At 38.8% G+C, this 24,529-nt stretch overlaps 1 protein-coding gene across 1 annotated transcript in view; it reads left to right on the top strand.

Annotated features, from left to right (window-relative positions):
- FBXL17 (F-box and leucine rich repeat protein 17) overlaps positions 1–16,312 on the top strand; it is a 525,329-nt gene extending 509,017 nt beyond the window's left edge. The window contains exon 9 of the mRNA XM_019028327.4: positions 13,496–16,312. Coding sequence (XP_018883872.2) covers positions 13,496–13,636 — 141 coding nt within the window. The 3' untranslated portion in view covers positions 13,637–16,312. The remainder of the gene's footprint in view (positions 1–13,495) is intronic.
- The last annotated feature ends 8,217 nt before the right edge of the window (positions 16,313–24,529 follow it).

Below are 24,529 nucleotides of genomic sequence, written 5' to 3'. Positions count from 1 at the left end.
CTAACTGGAAAAATCAGTTTCAGAGAAAAATAATTTGAGGGCACTGTGTCCGGGACTGTTTTGGTAGCAATTCAGCCATGAAACAAAGCGTATACCTGCAGGGACTCTCCTCTTCCCTGCCTTGTCTGCACAGCTGTTTCCAGGTTGCCCATAGCCAAAATGTAAGATTTAAAATTGATGCCATATCAAAGAAAATAATGTAAAAAAAAAAAAAAAAAGAGAGAGAAAGAAAGAAAAGAAAACATTCTATCCGAATAAGGCAGGAGTGTCAGACTGTGTAGTCCTCTGTTGTGGGTGACATAACCCTTACTCAGACAGCCCACATGACATGTGCCCCAAAAGAAAGGGGCAATGAGAAATGGTGAGAGTGCAGCTGGGGCTCTAAAATCTGAACTTAAGTCCTTCACCTGAAGCATCAGCATCTTGTTCCTTTTGCTGATGAAACAGCTTCTCCAGGTGATTCTCACATAGGAGCACTTTAAAACACATTTTACAGCCCTCTCCTGATTATTCCTGGTAATTGAAACAGGGAAAAACACATCAGCTGAAATTCAGAGGTTGCCTTTCAACCTCATTTTAGTTAAGTGTTCCCATCTCCTCCTCTTCCAACCCTGTTCACCTGAACTTCTAAGAAGTGGTAACTAAAAGTCCTTTCTGGTATTTAAATATGAAACCAAGAAACACTGATGTGGACCTTTATAAAAGAGGTGAAATGGTTGAGCACTAGTGTCAAGTTGCTAGGTTTTCAAATTCTACCTCCATCATTTTACTGTCTCTGGGACCTTGGGCAGCTTAATCTCTAAAAGCCTCAAATTCACCAACTGAAAAATGGGGATGATAATGACATTTATCTCATAGGGTTGTTACAAAATTAAATGAAATATTGTGATAAAGCCCTTAGCCCGAAGGCAGGCACACTATAAGCACTCAGTAAGTGTTAACTACTATTAGCATTATCATTATATTTATTCACATATACATACCTGCTCTGGAATCTTGTGTCTGGTATATTAATCGCCTGTCCAACAGGTTCATAATATTCTAGCCATGAATATAAATTCACAAGCTCAGATCTTCATAGAAAAACTAGCCTCCTGAGACTAAGGCAGCAATTCTTGAAAATGATAGAATTTTTTTTTTTTTAATCATTAGGACTCACTAAATTACAGCCAGACTTACAGAGAAAGAAGAAACCTGGAACCGGTAGGAGTCAGTCCTTTCTTTTGAGCAGAGAGTGAAGACCTGCCAAGTCAAACAGCCAGTCAGTGTCCAGGCTGAGATTTGTTTGGTTTGTTTTTTCAGGAAAATCAACATCTGTGTAGAACCTTTTAAGGGAATGTGCTGCAAGTAGCTGCTTATGTTTTGCTGGCCTCTGTTATGGGATTGATGGATAGTGAAATTGTTTGTTTTTAAAAGGGGGAAGGAGAGAGCCTACTGTTCCCCAAATACTGTAGGGTGAATAGATTGCTGTGTTGAAGTTTGCCTGAAGGCACCCTGAAGCGTCATTGCTTTGCAGTAAATAATCTCCTTGGAGCTTTGATTTGGTTTCAGTAATTATATGAAAGAATTAGATTGTAGGATCATATTATTTTTCGAATTTAAAAATAGAGTAGGTAGCAGCAATTCCTCAACAGAACTCAGATGAGATCCCAGAACTGTTAATCGCCTGACTTCACCAAGTAGCAACAAGACCAGCCTGCAGTGACCAGGTGACTGAGGGACTACTGCAGGTGGAGAAGGAATGGCTCAGCCCACATGCCAGGCCTGGCCATCCAGCAGCAGCAGGTCTTCAGGGCCTACCATGCTGTGCCTAGAGAAAATCCTGTTCCTGTTTGCAAGGAATTTTTCAGAGAAAAACTAAGCCTCTCCTGCCTCCAATTTTTATCATATATTTTATTAATAGTTTATTTTTTCAAGAAATATCTATTGAGTGGCTTACTATATTCCAGTCACTGTGATAGGTGATAGGTCAGAAAAAACAGTGAACAAGATACACTCCCTACCCCATGGGGCCTGCAGCCTCTTGGGAGAGGACAAGCAAATGGGCAGCTACAGTACTGTAAAATTGCTGATTATTTATTTTTAAATGACAGCCAAGGTTATGCTTCTTCTGAACAAAGAGCCTCACTTTGATCCTACATCAGCTTTCAGCTGTGGTCCTCTAAGCCTCTCTTCTTGCCATTCTATTTAATTTCTGAAAAGGATTGTCTAGGAACAGTTTTCCTTACTTTCGTGCCACCTGTTATGATCTATTTGCATCCCCACCATGCCACTGATGCTGCTCTTTTCAAGGTCAGCAGTGGCCTCTGTGTCACCAAATGTTGTGGCCATTTTTCTGTTCTCACTTCCCCCATCTCTTGGCAGCAGCATCCATATGGTAACCACTCCGTCCTGCCAGAGAATGCTTGTCTCTTGTCTTCCACTTCACCAGACTGCCAGCTTTGCTGTTATCTCTGCATTCGCCATCGTCTCCCTGTGCCGCCATTCCCTCATCTGTAAAATGAAAATAATAGCATCTGTCTCACATTGAGAGAGTTGAGTGAATTAATCTGTGTAGTGTTCCTCCTATGAAGCAAGCAATAAACGTTAGCTCTTGTTGTGGTGGTTAATTTTTACCCTTCCTACCTTCATCTCTTTCCTTCTCCTTACTAGAATATAAGATCTGTGGGTTTCTCCTTCTATGTTATATTACCAGGACCTACCACAGTGGCTGGTACATACTAGTTGCTAGACAAATATGTATTGCATGCTGGATGGATGGATAGATTGGATTGTGTTTCTCATCTGCATTCTGTTCAACCAGAGCAGCCCCATTCTTACTGCTTTATGTATTTGAAATCTACAGTTTTGGTTTGTGAAAGTATTATACAGCTAAAAGTAAATTTGAAAACCTTCAGATCCCACTGCCTCTTAATAATTTAATGGAGTGTAAAAAGTACCTAGACAGAGGAAAATAAATAAACAAGTAAGAAAGCTTCCCCCCTTGGATTTCATATGAATTCTGTATAGCTGGGGAGTTGTGACGGCAGCTGCAAGCCCCTGGGGATCAGGACATTCAGAGGAGCTCAGCATCTGCTGCATGGTTGAACTTGGCATCTTTCAGAGCCCAGTCCTGCAATGCCCTGATTTATGTACAGTTCATCTTCTGAAAACCAAGAATATCGCTTATTTTCAGGTTTTTGAATCTGCGGATTTACCGATCACATTAATGCAGAATAAATTTTTGCTGATCATAAATTTGTCTTAGGAAACAGGTCAAATTCATAAATTCTGCATAATGGAAATGGCAATTTTAGAAAGATTTTTTTTCATCAAGTGTGCACTTGCTGATTACCACCACCTTATCCTTTATGTAAGAAAGTAACAACTGAAACCAAGAAAGCCATTACGCACAAAAGAAAACAGACTTTTAGTTCAGAGAGCTTTCCCCCTCAATTATGTTTTTCAGCTTAACTTCATGAGTTTAATTTAGAAATACCCAGAAATACATTGCCCTTACCACTTACTTAGTGACTATATTAATTATCTTATTAGGGCCTAGTTGTTTTGTTGTTTTTTTTTTTTCAAATTGCTGATCATTTGCCGAACCATTTGTAGCACTGCAGATGACTCCCCCAAGCAACTTTCTCCATCCTGGTGTCCCACATATGTATGTTCTGGTTCTCATCTGCACCACACGTGCATATGCATAGATTTGAGCATGGCCAAGTCCATGGCCAGTGGTTTGTGGCCTTAGAGCGGCCAACACATGGTTGTGTACCTGGAGCTTGCATGCACTTGGCTGGAAACATCTTTCTCAGTGGAGGATAGCTTGGTGATACAGGGAATGAAAATGTCACTAATTTTTCTCTCTGACAGTCTGGTTGTTGGACTTCCTGTCACACTAATCTTTAATTAGAGGCTTCAGGTTAGCAAGCCCCAATTCTCACTTAACACTGCAGGCGTTTCTGTGATCCCCATCCTCCCAAGTTCTTTGCTGCTTTCTCACTGTGCTAATTCAAGTGAATAGAAGCAGTGCTAGTGTTAACAGGCAACACACATTTCATGAAAAAGAGACAGCATGAAGCCAGGCCTGTTGTGATATTGACAGAGCATAGCACTTCCAATCATTACAGATTCTGAAATGGAATGACTGCGTTTGACAAAGTTGACTGAATTTATGAGCCTGCCTCTGTCAGGTTCATTGCATTCTCAGTATCTGTCTTACTGTATACTTTGGGATTTTTAGATGAGTTTTTTTTTTTTTTTTTTTTTTTTTTTGCCACCCAAGAGTAATATTTCTTACCTCTGTATGAAAAACGCATCCTTAAAGACCCCAGGCTACCGGTATGAGGTTCATGCATGAAGCGTTGTATGGATGTTCTGTGGTCAGCTTACTCCCATATTTAGCAGGTCGCTTTCAGGCTCCAGTGACACAGTCAACTTTTCTTCTTAAAATTTCTTTTCTTAAAATTGTATTAACCCAGCACTTTGGGGAGGCTGAGGCAGGTAGATCACGAGGTCAGGAGATTGAGACCATCCTGGTTAATACAGTGAAACCCCATCCCTACTAAAAATACAAAAAAGTAGCTGAGCATGGTGACACGCGCCTGTAGTCCCAGCTACTTGGGAGGCTGAGGCAGGAGAATCACTTGGACCCAGGAGGCGGAGGTTGCAGTGAGCTGAGATGGCGCTGCTGCACTCCAGCCTGGGTGACAGCAAGACTCCATCTCAAAAAAAAAAAAAAAATTGTATTAAATACTTAATCATGAGTACCCTCTCCTTCCATATCATGGGTTTTCCACTGAGGAAGCACTAGGTCCATGTGAGAACTAGGGATAGGAGAATTTTTTTTCCTTCCCCTTAGCTGTTGGGAAGATCAGATGGAAGCCACCTTTGGCTTTGCCTAATTAGAGATCTAAGACTTGATGCTGAAGGAGAGGAAGCCAGTCCATTTTTACCACATTCAAAGAATATACATTTTGTTTCAGACAGTGATGAATATTTGAAAACAGAAGGGCTAACAAGCTATAGTAGCAACAGTTCCTTTTCCCCAGAACCTCTAGCTCAGAGGTGTCATGTCATGGGAAGTGGGCAGGTGCTTAGTTCAGACCTTGCCTTCAGATCCCCAAGAACAGAAATCACCTGTGCCTTCTAGGAGCTTTTCAGTCAGTGGCTTTAAACCAGTAGTTCTCACCTGATCTATGTTTTGGACTCTCCTGGTAGCTTTACAAATATTGATGCCTGGCTCCCTCTCCACCAAGACTCCGATATAACTGCTCTAGGATATGGCCTGGGCATTGGGATTTTTAAAAGATCTTCAGGTAATTCTGATGAGCAGTTGGGTTGACAACCACTTTATTCTTGTTTGTATCTTGCTTGCCATTGTAGACACAGTTTAATTCATCCCATGTCAGTAAACATTTATCATGAGTTTGCTATGTATGAGTCACTGTAGGGTTTATGGCAGAAGGCCTTGGTTTGTCTAAGAAAGGAAGAGGGAAGGAAGGGAATGTGAAGCTGATCACACGAGAGAACAAAGGATCCAAGTGCTAAGGTAGGAAGTTTAGCCTCTCCACTGAAGAGAAAGAAGTGAGAGATTGAAAAGCGGCACCGGATTCCTAGTTCCCTGCTCTCACCATAGCAAACCTCAGCAGAATGTGGCATGTCACCCAAACAGGGACATGCGAAGTCCTGCTGCAAAGGGAGAGAGATAGAATTATAAAAATCTACACAGGCCAGCAGAGAGCAGGCACATGTTGTCAGCTGTGCAGGATCCTGGAAAAATCAATATATCATCTGCTCTTTTTTTCTTTTCTTAGTGTCCTATTTAAAATATTTTAAACTGCACTTAGATGACTCACCTCATTTACATGCAAATTTGGGGTGTTACTAAAATTCACATTACCCTGATTTCATCCTTTTTAATATGTGCCCATCTTAGAGTCTGTGGGTACCAGCTGAAAGCACATTAAGGTCCGTTTGAATATGCATTGTTCACGATGACTTTTGCTGGCGCCTGGTGAATACCAGGTTCCATGGATATCTGCTACAGTTTCCCAGAGAGCCAAGAAACGCGGAGAGAAGCAGGCTCCGGAGGCGTATTGTCCCAGAGACAACACTCTGCCTCTGGGCCACCAGGAGTCAGCCTCTGGGGCTGTTAGCAGTCAGTGACATTGCCCAGGGAGTCTGTGAAGAGTGACAGACCAGTGTGAAGTCCCAAGCCCTGAATTAGGAGGCAGGCGCTGAGTGTGCTATTTGTGATGCCTTCACAGATATACTGTGGGCACTTTACTTTTCCCACCTGCAAATAAAGGGGTCCATCTTCTTCACCCCTCTCTTTCTCAAAGCAGAGCTATTTCACTCAAGAACTTACTGCAGGTATACACTTGAGTTTGTTGGATGGGGTGGGAGAAACATTGCATAGCTTACAAAGTAACCACTGATGAGTTGTTTTATTCTAGCTCATGAGCTGGTTTCCTTTCTTCTCTGAAAAATATGTGCATATTTTGTGCATGTGGTACACAGGCTGACACCTCTTTGTCCTTCAGAAGTCCACTGAAATATCACTTCATTTGGAAAGCCCTTTCCAGCCCTCAAGGAACAGGTCAGGTGCCTACTGCAGGCTTCCTTCTGCAGCAACCTGCACTTCCCTAGAAAGCACTTCTTGGGCTTCGCTGTTGGTGGTGTCATTGTTCCTCCCCTGCTAGGTTATAAGCTACAAGAGGGCAGGGACCATATCTGGCTTGCAGGCCATCCTACCTCTGTAACAAGGGAAAGTGTTTTTATGGGTGAGAGACGGGAAAGGAAGCAGTGCCCCTTTCTGGCGTAGTCACGGATGGCCTATCCAAAGGCCCGTGGTCAGGCCTGCAGCTTCATCGCATTTCCATCATGCTTCAAAGTCTCATGCAACCCACAGCTCCACAACAGACTGTTCTGCAGGCCAAGTGAGATCCATTATAATTTACATTTAGAGCAGCCATTTTGAAAACATTATCAAGGACTTTGAAATGTATTTATATGCAAACTGCAATCTCTTTTATGTTCAGTGAAAAAACGAATGTCAGTAAACATTTTACATGGCAGGAGATCAGCTAGGCCCCAGTCTGACACTTTCCACACCACACCATCTTACCTAAGGGGCCAGGCAATGTGGTACAGTGCAAAGAGCACTGTGTGTTGGGGTCCTGAATTCAAACTCTAGCTACCATTTGCTAGCTGTGTGAAATAGGAATTCCGTCTGAGTAGGGGTATTCATGCTTAGATGTCTGGGAAATAATAGATGTTCACTGAATATTATTCCTTTCCTGTCTTCCCCGTCCTTAGCTGAACAGAGACATACTTTTATTTTGCCTTGGTTATTTGAGTAAAATATTAACAAATTGTTTTCAAGTATTTTGCCAAAATAAACCATGCTGAAGAGAAGCGTTTGATTGTCTCTTAACACACGAAAGCCTAATACTACGTGTTTAGCAGTGGGAGCATGGAGCAGTTTTGGTGGCAGAATTTCTCATTATCTGAGATTGCCATTTATTGCATGCTCCTGAGGCACCAGATACTAAACACTACCATGAGAGCAGAACCAACCAAAAAAAGATAGACCTTCACATTCCCACTTGCCACCACATAGGGGTGAAGGCATACCAACTCCCAAAGCGCAAGAAATCACAAGATAGAAATGGCATTGCTTTGAGTCAGGAGACCTGTCCACAATTTATTCTTTGCCATCAGATAACTATGACATTAAAAGGGAGCTTAAATGTCACAAAATTTCCAAATCGTCTGCCCTCCTGGGCCTGCCATCCTGAGCAGGCTGCTGATGCTGTAAACACCAGAGTCAAATCCTCTGAACTGTGTGGGGTTTTGCCGAGTTTTGGAAACTGACTCACGTCCAGGATCATTAGCATGCCTCTTAGTCTACACACTTGGTTTAAGAATGATCTCCAGTATGGAGGGTTGCCATCAGGTAATCCAAAGTGTAGCTTAGTTATTTTCCAAGTACTCCCTGACAGCCACATGACCCAGCAAAACTTGTTAAACTACCATCATGAGCTGCTTTGGTATCCTGTGCAAAATTATTAGAAACTCTAGGGAAGATGTATCCGGAAAGAGGTATCTGGTGATGTCAGATGGAAAAGACAATAGCCCAAAGAATCACCATGGGTATGAACTTCAGAGGATTAAAGGAGTTTGGGGCTGCCATATTATCAGGACTTTAGAGACTGCCACCACTCTAGCTGAGCAGTCTGGGAGCAAGGTGAGCTTATCTCTACAATTTCTGGTACAGTACTATTTGGTGCTTTTTTAATGTACTCAATAAATATTCATTGAACAATCCCTATATGAATTTAGCCAGCACATATTTATTGAGTATATACTATGTGCTAGGGATTTGACAGTGAACAAAACCAGCAAGAATATCTGTCTCATAGAGCCTGTATTCTAATGGGCAAGAATATACCAGACAGTGCCTATAGGACTAACAAGAAAGAGATGACTGAAATTCTCCTTGTTGTCAGGAACTTTAAGTGGTTTAGTTTTAAGTGTGATTTTAATATACTCAGATGTCAAATATTTTCCCCCATCATAAATATGTTTTCTCTTAAAACCTGAGTCAAAAAGGAAGTAACCATCACTTAATGTAAATGGCTTCTTCTGCAAATTTTATCAGAAATTACTTTTATTGAACAGTAGGTATCATTTAGGAGATAAGTCAGGCCTGGGTTTACACTTATCTGGAACTTTCTGCGGAAATTAATAAAGGGACTGTAATGGCCTAGATAAATTGGTTACACCGACTCTCTGTAACTCTGAAGTTTCTCTCCTCATCCTTCCGTAAGAGCGGCAGCCATATCATGAAACTGTGGTGTGATTTACCTTCATTAGCATAGCAATTTGCCTCACATTTTCACAAAGTGCTAATAGATGTTAACTCAAAATAGATTAAAATACCAGACAAATTGCTACCACCTTAAAAAGAGTTACAACAATTTTGAAAATGTAAATTATGGTTATGCAGCATTTGGAGAGAAGTATAAAATCCAGTCTTTCTTATATTAAAAAAAAATTTGTGGCACATGGTTTTTTCCCCTTTAATCACAGTAATTTCTTCCAATGACAGTGCAGCATATTTCTTTAAGAAGATACATTGCATTTTTTAAATCTCATGTGTCATATAGGAGTTGCCATTGATAGTTTTCAGCAAGAGGAAAAGAAATTGAATACAGAAAACCAGGGATCATGGGGAAATTAAAAAAAAAACTTCATCTTTAATGTTCCCTCTTTATATTACATATATTTTATGAGTTGGAACAGAGAGAGGTTCTTTTCATTCTAGCAAGTGGAGTTGTGCATGACAAAATGTCTGCAGGAATGTGCATGTAGGCATAACGATGTAAAAGGATTTGGGCTCTGCTGGTGTCAGCTGAATTCTCTATGGCACCAAAGCACTTATGGAGTCCATACAAAGAAAAGGTGAGCATAATTTGTACTTCTGAGGAGTAAATGAACATAACTGTAGTATAATATTTGTCACACTATTGCCAGGAGAGATTATAAGTAAAATAACCCTCCCTAAGTAGGAGCCCATGAATTTCCCCTGAATAACTTCTATGCAACAGAGCTCTAAAATGAAATATTTGCATTTTCCCCCACTGCTTTGTTTCCTAGAATTTACAGAGTACAGTTAGCAAAAGGATTGCTTAGAAGATACATTATATGCACAGAGGATTACTGGTGCCATTTTTCATACAGTTACACAAAGTCAAATTATTGTCTATTCTTACCCCAAACCTATGAAAGCCAGAGAACAAACACATCATCATCTGTATTCTCAACTACAGATGTATTTTACTTTGTGCCGCCAAAATAGGTAAATTGCATTTTGGGAAATCAAAGGATATATAAAATACACTTGGGGGAGCTGGCAAAATAAATTAACCCTACCATGAAATTATTTACTAAAGTGAACAATTATTCTCTAATTTCTATACTTCATAAATCCATATCTTCATGTATCCAGTTTGCTTAAGGTGAATTATGTGCCTTTTCCTGGAAAACAGTTATTACATAGAGATATTTTCTATTTTTAAGTTAATTGGCCCTCCAAAACAAATTGCCTGTCAACCCTAGGTACAAAACTCTGTACAAACCTGTGTATAAATTGGAAAAGATGTACCATAGAAAAGAGTTCATATCGTTAACAGTGGTTTTGAATGTTTTCTCTGCTCCATTCTTTTCTCATTTATTTTTAGTTAGTACTTCCTTGAATGCCAAGTGGCTTGGACTACATTTACTTCTTTGCAATGTGGTGCAGATTTTCCAAGGTTCCACTCTGACGAAATGACTTCATCTCTTAGTGAAACCTGCATGCTTTTGTTTGTTTATGGCAGAAGGAAGGCAAGTCATCTAACTGCAGCATGGGGAACATCTGTTAAAAAAAAGGAAAAATTTCCTGGCAGTGATGTATTAGTCTGTTTGTATTACTATAAAGGAATAGCTGAAACTGGGTAATTTATAAAGAAAAGGGGTTTAATTGGCTCATGGTTCTGCAGGTGTACAGGAAGTGCAGTGTTGGCATCTGCTTCTGGTGAGGGCCTCAGGAAACTTCCAGTCATGGTGGAAGGCGAAGGGGAGCAAGCATGTCACATGGTGAGGCTGGGAGCAAGAGAGAGAGTTGGGGGAGGTGCCACACACACTTTTAAATTTTAAACAACCAGATCTCGAGAGAACTCCCCCACTATCTCGAAGACAGCACCAAGCCATGATGGGCAGACCCCCATGAACCAAACACCTCCCACCAGGCCTTACCTCCAACATTGGGGATCACATTTCAACATGAGATGGGAAGGGGACAAATATCCAAACTATGCCAAAGTAGTTACTTAAAACCTGGACTATGTTATTAAGAAGAGTTCTGGAATCTGCTCAAGAAAGCATTAAGAAAAAATAGATTCTTCTTGTACATGGAGAACATTCTAAAAGTTATTCCTTGCTTGGTGATTAATTTATTTTAAACATTACAACTAATGTTAACAAGGTTTATTTTATGAGATATCTTTGAAGTGGAACAATATTGATTAATGCTATAGAGAATTGGTGGCCCTAAGAGATCATGAATTAACTCTTGCATTCAGTGACCATTTACTGAGTGTCTCCTTCAATAGTGAGAGCTACTGTATATCAGTCACTGCTGTATATCAGCACTGTGACTGTATATCAGTCACAGTGCTAGGCATATTATTACATTTAATTGCTATAACAGTCCTATGATAAGTACTTTTATCCTGTCTTTACAGTTTAAAAAAACCAAGTCTTAAAGAAGTAACATGCCTTGGTTCTCTATTTTGAACAGCCCAAAGATAAAAGGCAATCTTTAATCTCCATAGGCTTTTATTCAGGTGGAAGAGATAGGCAAGTGGACAGATAATTGTAGTACAGTGTGAGAGTGCTGAAAGAGAGGACATACCTTGCAGGGTGCCTGCCATGGTGCACTGGGAAGGGGTGCCTAACTCAACCTTCTGGGTTGGGTTGCTGAGGGAGGGCTTCCCTGAAGGAGGAGATTCTTGAGCTGAATGTGAGTTCCTCAAGAAATCATTAGTCTTCTTGATTAGTATGTTAGTGTCTGGCTTTGCCTTGTTCTTGGATTTCTATTTTTTATTTGTAGTTTGTATTTGTTTTAGCATTCACTCACTAATAACTATTCCTGGCTCATCGTAGTTCTTACAGATCTTAGATTGGAGCAAGAGAAATAGACATTAAACTAAGCAATCATAAACTTAGTACAATAATAAGTACTATGGGGGAAAAGTAGGGAGTATTGAAAGAGTGAATGATCTGGAATACTTATGTAACTTAGTGAGGGGAGCAGAGATAAGGCAGTGATCCAAATTTGCTGGCAAAATGACATTGAAGCTAAGAACTCAAAGATGAGTAGGAAGTAGGCATGTGAAAGGGGTCATAATGGATAAGTGGGGCAAAAAGTATTCCAGGAATGTGTAAAGATCCCAAGACCAGAAGGAACTTGAACAACTTAATAAACTGAAACTAGGCCAAGTGGCTGGATAGTATCAAAAATATGCTAGAAGAATAGGCAAGGCCAGATGATACATGACTCCTAAATGTACTGTTATAAGCTGTCTGAACTCTAGACTTAGAGCACGCATTTAAATTATATTAAATTCATCAGTTCATGTTTCAACTCCAATATGTGTATCAGTTTTCCTTTTTTTATTCAAAATTATTTTAGCTTTTGAAAATAAAATGTTATAAACCATAGCTTTATCACAAAAGGAATTGGTTATGTGGCTTGGTTAAATTTGGAATAAAAGTTCACTTAAACACAAGCAAGTCTTAAGTAGAGAAATGCTCTGGCAAAGATTTAGTATCATCAACACAATGTTGAAATATCAACTCTCAATAATGTAAAAAGAATTAACAGATAACATAGTTTTCTAGATCACTTAGAAAACATCATGCTATTTCAGAAAAGTGCAGATAGCTGAATTTTATGATCATCATACTTGTAAGCAGGCTTTCAAAGCAAACAGCAAGGGTTTGATGTTGTTTTAGGTTTTTCCTAGTGGTCCTGATCTTTTCCAATAATGGACATCAAGAGGTGTGCTCAAAAATGTGTATCACAAGTCCCTTTTTTCAGACTAGCTTACTCGGTATAAATGAAATATTGATGTATTTGAAAATGCTCAAGTGTTCAATAAAGATTTTAAATAAAGCTACCTAAAAGTTGTGGTTCTTAGGTTAATCATTTATTTATCTAAAGGATGAAGAAAACTGTCTACTTCTGTGATATGAACTGCAATCAGCTTAAAAATAATTGACAAATTAATCCCTTCACAGCACAGCAATTGTAAACGTGTTAGTTTTAATTGGGCCTGTCTGGCTGCCTTGTCTAATCAAGAATCAAGGTGGTATCTTTGATGGTTAAGGTCTATTGGGGCCATCTCTGACCTGCCAGCCATGTGTGTTTTAATTATTGATTCCTCACATTTCAGCCCTTTTCACAAAGGAACTTGAAGTTTGCCGTATCTTAACATTTAAAGGGAAGAAAAATAAACATCTTCCCCAACATTTCTGTCTGGAATCTAGTGTGTCCTATCCGGCATTCCACAATTTTTGTCCTAAAAAATGCTGTCGGGTTGATGATGAAGTCAAATGCACATTAGCTATCTTACTGCTTCTTTACCTCCCAAGCACTAGATTTTCAATGGACATTGTTAAGATCTTGACAAATCACAGTCATTTATGCTTCTAGAAAACACTTTTGATTTCTTGATGTTACATTAAAAATCCCTAAGTGCAGGTGTGTTACTGGGAGATCAGAGAGGTCAGATGAAATGGGACACATATCTTCTCACAAAACCCTTCCTCACATCGCTAGGAGGAACAAGGCGAGGGCTCTTCGTGTCACAGTGAGCCAGCTGCAGCACATCAGTGAGCGTGGGCAGCGGCGTGGTGTTGGTGGTCTCTGTGCGTGATGGTGACTCTTCTTTGGTTGCAGGTCAACGAAGTGACGGTGGAACAGCTGGTGCAGCAGTACCCCCACATCACCTTCAGCACTGTCCTGCAGGACTGCAAGAGGACCTTGGAGAGAGCCTATCAGATGGGCTGGACCCCCAACATGTCTGCCGCCTCCTCCTAGCGCTCCTGCGTCGCCTAGTCCACTGGGATCATTCAGAAGAGCAGAGGAGAATTGTACATTTGGGGAGCTGATCTCTCGGAAGGGTTTTAACTGTCACCTGTCTGTGTGTGTTCAAGTATGTGTATTTGTGTCTTGTTTGCATACTGCATACCAAAAGTGCAGTTGTCGTTTGTTCCCAAGTGAGCTGGCTTTTTTTCTTAGAAATTAAAGATTATGAAAGCCACAGACTTTTTAGTTTTTAACTTCAAAGGCTTCTTTCTCTTTAAAAAAAAAATTATTTTTAATATAGAGTCAAAAAATTGGATGTATTATTTTGAGCTTCTAATTGCTGCCACTTGGAGATGTCCAAGTAAGAAGGCCTTCTTTTTACATGGGATGAATTGTGCACTTCTACTGATGACGACTACAGCAGAAGTGATGTTACACGTACAGGCACTTACACTCTCTCACATATTCACACGTGTGCACATCTACACCAGGGCTCTGATCTACTCTAGATCGTTTACTGACAGAGAAGCCTTCTTCCAGGCCACTAAGGTAGCATGTTATCCACTGTGGCACTGCCTAACTCCGTGTATCCTCAGGTGGCCAACTTGCTATCTGGTGGGTGACTTGGGGACTAGAAAGAATAAAGCCTTTTCTAAATTTATAGAGGCAACAATCTGAACTCCCCTGGCCAGCTCACGAAAGTTAATTATACATTATTCTACGAACGCATTCTGTTGAGCACTAAATATTTTAGTTGGTTTTATGTTAACATTGTGTTAGCTTTTATTTCCTGGATAGTAACTGGTCAGGATATATTTTAATGATATTTGAAACTAATCTTAGCATTGAAGCCACCAATGTAATTAATGGTGTGCAGTTATTTTAAAAACTACAGATCATTTCATTATTTTCTTAATTTTGGTAATTATTAAAGTCTATTTCTGAGATACGAGAGGGTAGTCACATTAATAGAAGATTCATGAGTGAGATATAAGTAGACAATCTTTCTACTGTTGTTGCTCTTTTTGCTTTGCTTTGGGTTCTTGAACAGGTTTTTTGGATATATGCATGTTGTCATTTTGGACTAGTTCTCATGCTACTGCAAAGATCTATTGCTAGCTAATATATGAGTTAAGAAAGAAAATTAGAAAATCTGTTCATTGAAATTCTGTTTACACTTGTCAGAAATAAGCATTTCTTTGTTTAATTAAAGGTTGCCAGCTTCAGTTAAGACAAGACCTATCAGTAAATGAATATATGTTTTGATTTAACACATCTTTACAATTAATTCATAATAGGGACTCAGGCTCAAATAACTGTTCCTGTGTCTAGATTTATAATGAGGACATCAGGGAACCTTTTTAAGCTAAAGAGTGATTATCTTTCACAGTAGAACTAGAAACAAAACCCTAACTTGTGAAGTTGCTATTTATTTTTCCCTGAGTGAATATAACTGTTATTTGGTCTTTAACAGATATACTGAGGTTTGAGTTTCACTTTCTTTAAGTCTCACATTGCTAACATGACATTAGCTGTAAGAAACAAGATAGCTTTACGTTTGAATGCCATTTACTGATTTCTAATGATTCTCTTTTTTTGTAAACAACTGTTTCCTTTGATTATGTCAACATGTTTCTGATGTGGCATTTTTGTTTTAATCCCAATCAGTTAGGAAAATCTAGTCAGTAAGCACCATGAGTATTCTTCCCATAACTAAATGGGTTTCTAATTTAATTTGAAGGGAATAAAATTTGTGTAAGAAAAAAGCTGTTTAACATTAATAAACTATATTTCTTCTTACACATTGAACTGTATCATTTTCATATCCACTTCCTCACCACTGAAATATCTTATTTCACAATATTTTAACTGATTTTTAATCCAAAACTAATTTATAAGACAGTATGTATAGTAATAGTAGCTTGAGTGAATATGCAAAAGTTTAATTTTTATATATGTCATACTATATTTTAAATAGTTAAAAAAGACAAAAGAAGGGAGAGCCATCTATGATATAGATGGTACCATTTCAGTTCAAAGTTGTAATAACCTTTGGAGTGTTACAGTTTGGTTGTCAAATGGTTTCAGAATGTATAATTGATTTTTTTAAATGTTGCATTGTTTGAATCTAAAGTACAGCACTATAACATGCTTTAGCTTGGGGGGGTGGGGGTGGGGTGGGGACTTGCACTTATTCTCTAAAATGTTGGCTAATCCAGAAAGCCTGATGCAACATAATCTGGAAAACTGCTTTGGTACATTTGTAGAAATCCGTAGAAATACCATATCCAGCCTCAAAGCATTAATCTCAAAAAAAAAAAAAAAAAAAACAGCCAGAAAAAAGCATCACCTTGAGTGGTCCTGTGATGGTTGTTGAATGTGTTCTCATTAGATGCTTTGAAATGAGGCTTAAAATAATTTTTCTGGGCAATATAGAGTTTCTTTTTTTTGCTTAGAATGTCATAAATACATGTGAACACGTTTAATGCAGGGCTTTTTATTCTCTCCAAAATGTCAACAGTATTTTCAGAGTAAAGACTATGAAATATATTGCTGTAGTGGAAAATTCTGGTCCTTTGTCTTTAATGTCTTTTTGAGTGGATAAAGAAAATTCACCCGGTTTGTAGTTTCTATATTTCCGTGAATCTTTGACCTTGCAATGGGTTGCAATAAAAGAGAAACAAAACACTGTGTCTTTTGTTTTATTTTAGAGACAATAAATGACCTCCCCAGTGCTGGTTGGGTATGATGCATGCAGTGGTCTGTGTATTTGTGTGTTTCACTACAGACTTATGCAGGTTTGACTAACCCAGAATAATAAACGAGACTGAGTTTAGGAGGTTCTAATTGGGCTGGTGATTATAGAGATAAGATTAAAATCTCAAGGATTTACATAAGTGTGTATTAGTCCATTCTCATGCTGCTAAAAGGGTATACCTGAGACTGGGTAATTTATAAAGGAAAGAGGTTTAATTGACTCACAGAAAACTTAAAATCGTGGCAGAAGGGAAAGCAAACAAGTCCTTTTTCACAAGGTGGCAGGAGAGTTAAGAATGAGAACCAAGCAAAGGGAGAAGCCCCTTGTAAAACCATCAGATATCATGAGAACTTCCTCACTATCACAAGAATGGCATGGGGGAAACCACCCCCATGATTCCATTGCCTCCCACTGGGTCCCTCCCACGACACGTGGGGATTATGGGAACTACAGTTGAAGATGAGATTTGGATGAGAACACAGCCAAACCGTATCAAGTGAGTTGTTAAAATCCCATTTCCTAAATAGTCATCATTTATATAGCCATATATTCTATTTTTCCAAAGTAAATAAATTCGTAAAACATTTATTGAGTGACAAATATGTTATAGGCACTGGAAATTTAAAGAGAAATGAACTCACTCCCACTCTCAAGTTACAGCCTAACAAGGGGACATTCTGGGGCACTAGCAATAACAGTGGAGTACAATAGATATAATGATGGGCATAATTATGGGGAGCGCATCTAGGGCCGAGCAGCAGCTTTGGGAAGGGAGAGCTTCACAGAGGAGGAGCTTTTCATGAAGGCTAGAGAAGTAGCGGGAATTTACCAGCTTTGCTTGGGGGAAGGAATGGAAGGCAACCTGGAAAATAGAAAAGTATGTGCAAAGGCATGAGGGAATGAGATAGCACGGAAAGAGCAGGGCCCTTGAGGTAACTGAGTTTAATAGGAAGGTATGTTATATAGAGGCAGCAGGTGGAAAAGGTTCCAGGAAGAAAACAAGGGCCAATCATAAACATTTTATGGCCTACTAAAGAGATTGGACTTGTGGGAAAAATCAGATCTGCTAGAAAAGCATTGCCCTAAATTATTCAAACGAGTAGAAATTTAAAATGCAGGACTTCCACTTACAATGATATAATGGAAAGGAGATCCTGAAAGATTTTCTGCTATGTAACATCTAAAAATGTTCATTAAAATATTTTTTAAAAACCTTCTTAAGTGACCAATATACCTGCGAGAAAGCAAAAGAAAGCTCCTGTGGCCCGGGACAAAACGCGAACAGCAGTGTACAACAGGGATCAGCAGAGGGGACCCTGGGTCAAACATGGCCAGACACATATCTTTGTAATAAGATTTTCTTGGGGCACAATCATACCCATTTGTTGTTGCGTTCTCTATGGCTGATTTCATGCTACAACAGTAGAGTTGAGTGGTTTCCACAAAGGCCATGTGATCCACAAAGTCAGAAAGATTTATTCTGGCATTTCACAGGGAAAATTTGCCAATCAACCTAGTCCAGAGAGTTTGGTTCTCAAGTATAGCCCCCAGATCAATCACATCAACATCGCCTGGGAACTTAGACACACAAATTCTTGGGCCCCACATGAGACCTACTAAATCAGAAACTCAGAGAGTAAGGTCCCAAAATCTGTGTGCAAATCCTCCAGGTGACCCTCATGCATGAGCTAAACTTTTATCTCTATAGAGACAAGCCTGGAAACAATCAGAACGTGGGACTATATTGATCACGATAGCCTAGAGAACTTGTGGAATATTTAGGGCCAGTGAATAATTGAGAGTCATATCTACCTTACGGAAAGCCTGGATCCCTGAAATGCTCTACCCTTTTAAAAACAGTGAACTACAATAAATCAAAAAATCAAAGAGGCAGATAGGAAAGTAACCATTCTCAGCCTGGGCTATTCATGGATTTTTTTTAAGGGCTCCCCTGCAAATTAACAGCTACTGGCTAAAAACATTCAAATGGGTTTAAGCCAAGTGTGGTGGCCCATGCCTGTAATCCTAGCACTTTGGGAAGCCGAGGCAGGAGGATTGCTTGAGCCCAGGAGTTGGAGAACAGCCTGGCCAACGTGGCAAGACTCCATCTCTATAAAAACTCAAAAAACTCAAAAAAAAAAAAAAAATTAACCGGGCATAGTGGTACATGCCTGTAGTCCCAGCTACTTGAGAGGCTGAAGTGGAAGGATCGCTTGAGCCTGGGAAGGCGAGGCTGCAGTAAGCCATGATTACACCACTGAACTCCAATGTGGGTGACAGAGCAAGACCATGTCTCAAACACACACACACACAAAACTGATGGAGTTAGTAACTGAATCTACACTGTTTACATAGTTTATGTTGCTGATCATTGTATTTTTAAGAGGATTCATGTCAGTAGTGCTCAGTGTCTGACAAAAGCAAACAAAAATCATCCCTGGAGAAAGGTACCCTCAACCCAGTCCTCAAAAGAAACCGCAGAGATAGCATGCCAGCAAATATAAACCCACAATCTAAAATCACAGAGAAATGAAAAGGACATAACCCAGGATTAGCAGGGCAAGTCAGTAGAAACAACAAATAGATCCACATCCTCAAAGACTTCAATATTACATTTTCAGATACATACTACAAAATAAACGTGTTGTGTTAAAAAGGTGTTTAACACGTATAAGAAAAAAGAAACTACCAAAATGAACAGATACTTAAAGAAAAAACTAAATAAATAGTATAAAAATTTTAAAAGGCCAGGCACAGTGGTTCACACATGCAATCTCAACACTTTTAGAGGCCGAGGTGGGAGGACCACTTGAGGCCAGGAGTTTAGGACCAGCCTGGGCAGCATAGTCAGACCTGTCTCTAAAAGTTTTTAAAGTAGCTGGGCATGGCACCTCCTGTCCTAGCTACTCAGGAGGCTGAAGCAGGAGGATTGCTTGGATCCAGGAATTCATGGCTACGCTGAGCTATGATCACAGCATTGCACTCCAGCCTGGGCAGTAGAGCAAGAACCTGTATCAAAAAAAGAAAAAAGAATGTTTACTATTATTATAACTTCTATTTAACATGGTAATCAGAGAGCTAAGCCAGCACAGAAATATCAAAATAAAAGAGTAAGAGCCATAATGGAAAGGACAAACTGAATTATACACAGCTGACAAGAATATAGACATAACAGACATAGACAAGCAAAACCCCAAAAGAATCTAGAAAATAGAATTAAGCGAATTTAAAAGTTAGTTGATGTAATGTTCAAATATAATACCTATTTACATTTCTATATACCAATCATGAAGTAGAAAAATGTAATTTCAAAAAATACTTTTTACAAAAGCAACAAATACGCAAAGTAGCATTCCTTTTATGAGTCAATTACAAAACTATATTAAAAGACAGAAAAAAATGTAGACAGCAAACATCTTCATGGAAAGGAAGTCTTAATATTCTACAGATGTCATGTTGAGAGACATGTCTCCATAGGCATCTTGCATTTCTGCACATTTTTCAAGCAGAGATTGCTTACTTACATGCTGTCTTTGCTCTGGATTATCTTTTCAAAGATGTCCTTACCGTGAACAGCCTTCGAAGACAGGGATAGTGTCTCCCTCTAGAGCAGAGGGTAAACATACTTGCTGTTCCATATAAAATACTTATTTCCTATGCTCAGTGTTCCTCTCCCGTACCACAACCCAGTACAGACACAGGGGTCACCCACCCTCTTCACATTTCCTGTGGGAATTGCAGCTTCAGAACCTTCAGAATCAGCATTTCAGGAAAATGCTGATACTCTGGCTACTGCCATTGCTGTGGGTAATAAAGTCCTTTGTCTCTGATTCAAGAGTCTAGCGTCTTCTGCCAGCATCCCTGAAACTAACGGACTGATGTAAATTTACAAGTAGAGTAAAATCTCAAACCTTTCACAGTTCTTAACCTGATAATTCTCCCCTGATTAATCTATTAATATCATGCAATTCCAAACAAAATCCTAATAAGGTTTTTTAAAAATCAAACTCAACAAGCTTTTTCTTAAATTTGTATCAAAGAACAAACCCAAACTCATTTGTATTTAGATAAATGCAAATTAAAAGATACAAAGTTTATGCCCAAAAAACTAGCAAAAAGTGAGTCTTGCATGATTAAGTTTTGGCAAAGATGTAGAACAATGAGAACACTTACACATTGCTGTGGAAATTGGAAAAGATTTTAGCATTATCTTAAAAAGGTAAACATGCACATACAGCAATTCCCTTCATAGGTGTATACCCCAGAGAAACACTAACACATGTGAACCGACAGACGTATACCAAAATACCTGCATAGCAGCATTATCACAGTAAAACCAGGAACTTTTACATATTTAATTCAATTAAACAAAGTAGTAAAAATGAATGAATTACAACAACATATCTCAATATGTGTGAATCTTAGAGACAGTTGAATGAAAAGGGCTAGTCCTAGAAGAATGCAGAAAGCTGTACAACACTGTATAAAGTTCAAAACCAACAAAATTAAATAATCTGTTATTTAGGGATGCAAGTGAATTTAGAAAAAAGGAAAAAGAAAGAAGGAACAATTGCAAAATTTCAGAGTAGTTGTTATCTATGGGAGGACAGGCAGTGCGCTGGGATTCTAAGACCACAAAAAGGCCTTCAACCAAATTCATAGGTTCTATTTCATAAATTGAAGGATGGCTTTACTAATATTTGTTTTATTAATATAAAACATTTTAAGTTAAACATATGTAACATTACATTATACAAAGCATTTAAAATATGTAACAAATTATTTTGCATCCAATATTAAAATTTTAAATTAAAAGTGTTTTATACCTTATTTAAATCGATTGACTGACCATCAAGAGTTGTTAAACCTAGACACAAGCTTGCCTACCTATTTGGTTATGGAGATTATCTCCGCATGACGCAGAGCTTACAGAATTCCATATTTAAGCAGGTGGCAGAGATGGGAGAACCAGTAGTCTCACCCTTCTCCTGTGCTGGGAGCATAGCACTGTGTAAGTTCCTGGTTTTTAGCTGACCCTCACTGGAATTCTAAGTGGAACAGCTGTTCATGTTGTGCCGAGACAGCTGTGAGAATTCGTGTGGCATAACTGTCGTGTCATTACCATAGAAATCAAAGGACCACTATACAGGTTTTGTAAAGCAGTGGGGAGCACTTTCATTATCACTTCATTTTTAATTATGCCAATAAATCTGGTATCAAAACCTCTTCGAAGAATACAGAGACTCATCTGATAATGTGATAATCTAGAGTTGAAATGGAAATTCAGTTAGGGTCAAGCTTATCCCTTTTATTATATGAGTATATCACAATTTATTTGCCCATACTACCGTTGCTGGATATTATTGGGGCATAATGCTTATAAAAATTCATTCTAGTTTCATGAGCTATTTAGTAGATACAAATGCAATTAGAGAGGCTTCCTCAATCCCTGAAATGCAACCATCTCCAGGAAATAAACTTCAGAAAACTAAAATCATCTAAGCATTAGCCCTTCAAAGCGTCCCCTTTCCTATGATTTTCCTTGACTAATAAAACTATGTGTGGATGCCAACAGCCCAACAGAAAACAGAAACATTTGAAAGGGCAGGCATTATCTGATTCAGCTCTTTTATTCACCAAATGATGGAAGAGACAGTCATGCATTTCTCGAATTTTTTCCCCACAGTTTGGCATTACTTGAAAGATTTGGAGATGAGAGGCGTCAGTGTCAAGTGGCCTGAGGATATTTGGCAAAACCAGGCCGGTGGGCACTCACTGAGTTCATTTCTGTAGACTGAAATCTTCCAATGGTGTGGCTTGGGGTGTGTGTGTGCACGTGCTCACATGTCCGTGCACCACCCCACCATGAATACCGCCTACCAAATGCAGTCTATTCAGCCCTCTGTGGTTAACATAATGGAAAATGAAAAATTAGTCATTAAATAAAAGATTTTTAAAAAGAACAGTCTCACAAATAGATACTGCCTTGATGGGCCTAGTAGCTACTGACAATAGTGAGCTTTATAAATAATGCTGAAAGGAATGGAGAAAGCTTAGCAAGCTTGATTGTGTTGACAGACATGATTCTACTGGATTCTTAAGCAACATCTTGCAACTGAATCATTTACTAAGTGGAAAAAGAGAAATCTTGATAATTGGTTTTAAAGCTTTTATTAAAGTGTTTTTTCAATTTCAAATCAAAATCGGATTACAATATAGAATTCACGGATGTAGAGAGGCAAATACTGGGAAAGACACTTGTAGATAACCTAAATAATTATGCTTAATGTGAAAATTAAGCTACTGGCACTCTGATTATTAGATAATTTAGATGAATTAATTTGCTCTGAAGTAAACTACAAAATAGAGAACATACTTGTCTTAGAATAAATTTGTACTAATGGGTGCTTAGTCCACTTCCCTACTCTGTAGCTGCTGTTGAATGTTACTGTTCCCATTTCTTCCCAGTCCTATTTCATTCTTGAAATTAACCCAAGAGACTAAGAAAATTAGTGATTAGAATCTTCATGTCTCTTAGAGTGAACGAAGCACCTGGGCATGATCTTCAAACAAAGAACTGGGGAGAGAAAGAGATGGTGGTGGCAGGGAGAATTAAATGAATTATGTAGAATGCTCAGTGATGTTGTAAAACATTATATCATGAAATATGACACACAGAAAATAAGTAACACATATGTGCACAGTTGTAAAATGATTAAGAAGCAAACACCGTGCAAGCACCGCTCAGGTCAGAAAGGGAACATCACCGGCACTCTGGAAGTTCTTTCCTCATACGCCCCTCCCAAACCCAGGCATCTTCCTCCCTCTACATGTAACCACTCTCCTGGCCTCTGTGGAAATAATTTTGTTTTTATTTTTGTCATATCAATATAGTATGCATCCTTTAAAATGTAGTTTTGTTTTCCCTGGTTTTGAACTTTATAGGAAAGAATCATGCTGTGTGTATTGTTTTGTGGCTTTTTTTTTTTTCACTCAATAGTGTTTATAGACTCCATCTATTTTGTTGTGTGTAACTCTAGTCTATATAGTTTCATCGCTATGTAATTGTCTTAGTCCATTCAGGCTGCTATAAAAAATGCCATTAACTGGGTAGTTTAAAAACAACAGAAATTTATTTCTCATAGTTCTGGATGCTGGAAAGTTCAAGATCAAGTCTTCAGCAGATGGGTTGTCTGGGAACAGAGGGCTCACCTTCTCATAGAGCATTCTCACTGTGTCCTCACATGGTAGAAGAGGCAAGACAGCTCCCTGGGGCTTCTTCAATGAGGGCACTAATTCCACCTAATCACCTTCCAAAGGCCCCACCTCCTAATACCATCACCTTGGGGGTTAGGATCTCAACATATGAGTTTTGGGGGACACAAACATTCAGACCACAGCAATAATATCCCATTGTGTGGATATGCCACTATTTATTCATTATACTACTGAAAAGCATTTGGTTTGTTTCCATGGTGGGACAATTATAAACCTAGCTGTGAAGAAGATTCTCGAACATATGTCCTAGTGCACCCAGGTACATATATCTCCAGGATACATACCTAAAAAATTGATTGCTAGTATTTCCACATTTTCAATTTTATTAGGCAATGCCATACCATCACCTAATAAAATTTCAAAGAGGTTGAACCAATCCATATTTTAACCTGCAGTATATGGAAGATCCCACTGATAGCCAATTTGCTTCTGATTGCCATGTAGTGGTGTCTTATGATTTTAGTCTGTGTTCTCCTGAATATTTAAAAACTGGGTATTATTTTGTATGTTAGCTGGCCACTTAGATTATAATGTTTATGAATTCCTTTAAACCAACAATTTACTTTATGTTACAAAGAAAGAAATAATATAGACAGGAAAGAGCTAAAAGGATTGCCATAATTTCATTGTGGATTATAGCTATTGGAGCAAAAACTATGCAAAAAGGGCAAGGAAAGCAAGGTACTCTTCAAGAGGTTTAAAAGTTTAAAAGATGCAGCTTTCTTGCCCCTTCACCTTCTTCTGACTTTATTACATCTTGATGTATGGAAGGAGGTTATTACCTTGAGTTTAAATGAGAAGCTACAGGGATCTGAGCCATGCTTCAATGCAAGATTGTATGGTTATTGTGATAATGTAATTTAATTGAA

This window comes from Gorilla gorilla, chromosome 4, assembly GCF_029281585.2.
Source record: "Gorilla gorilla gorilla isolate KB3781 chromosome 4, NHGRI_mGorGor1-v2.1_pri, whole genome shotgun sequence".
Lineage (NCBI taxonomy): Eukaryota > Metazoa > Chordata > Mammalia > Primates > Hominidae > Gorilla > Gorilla gorilla.
This window is presented reverse-complemented; position numbering and strand designations above follow the sequence as displayed.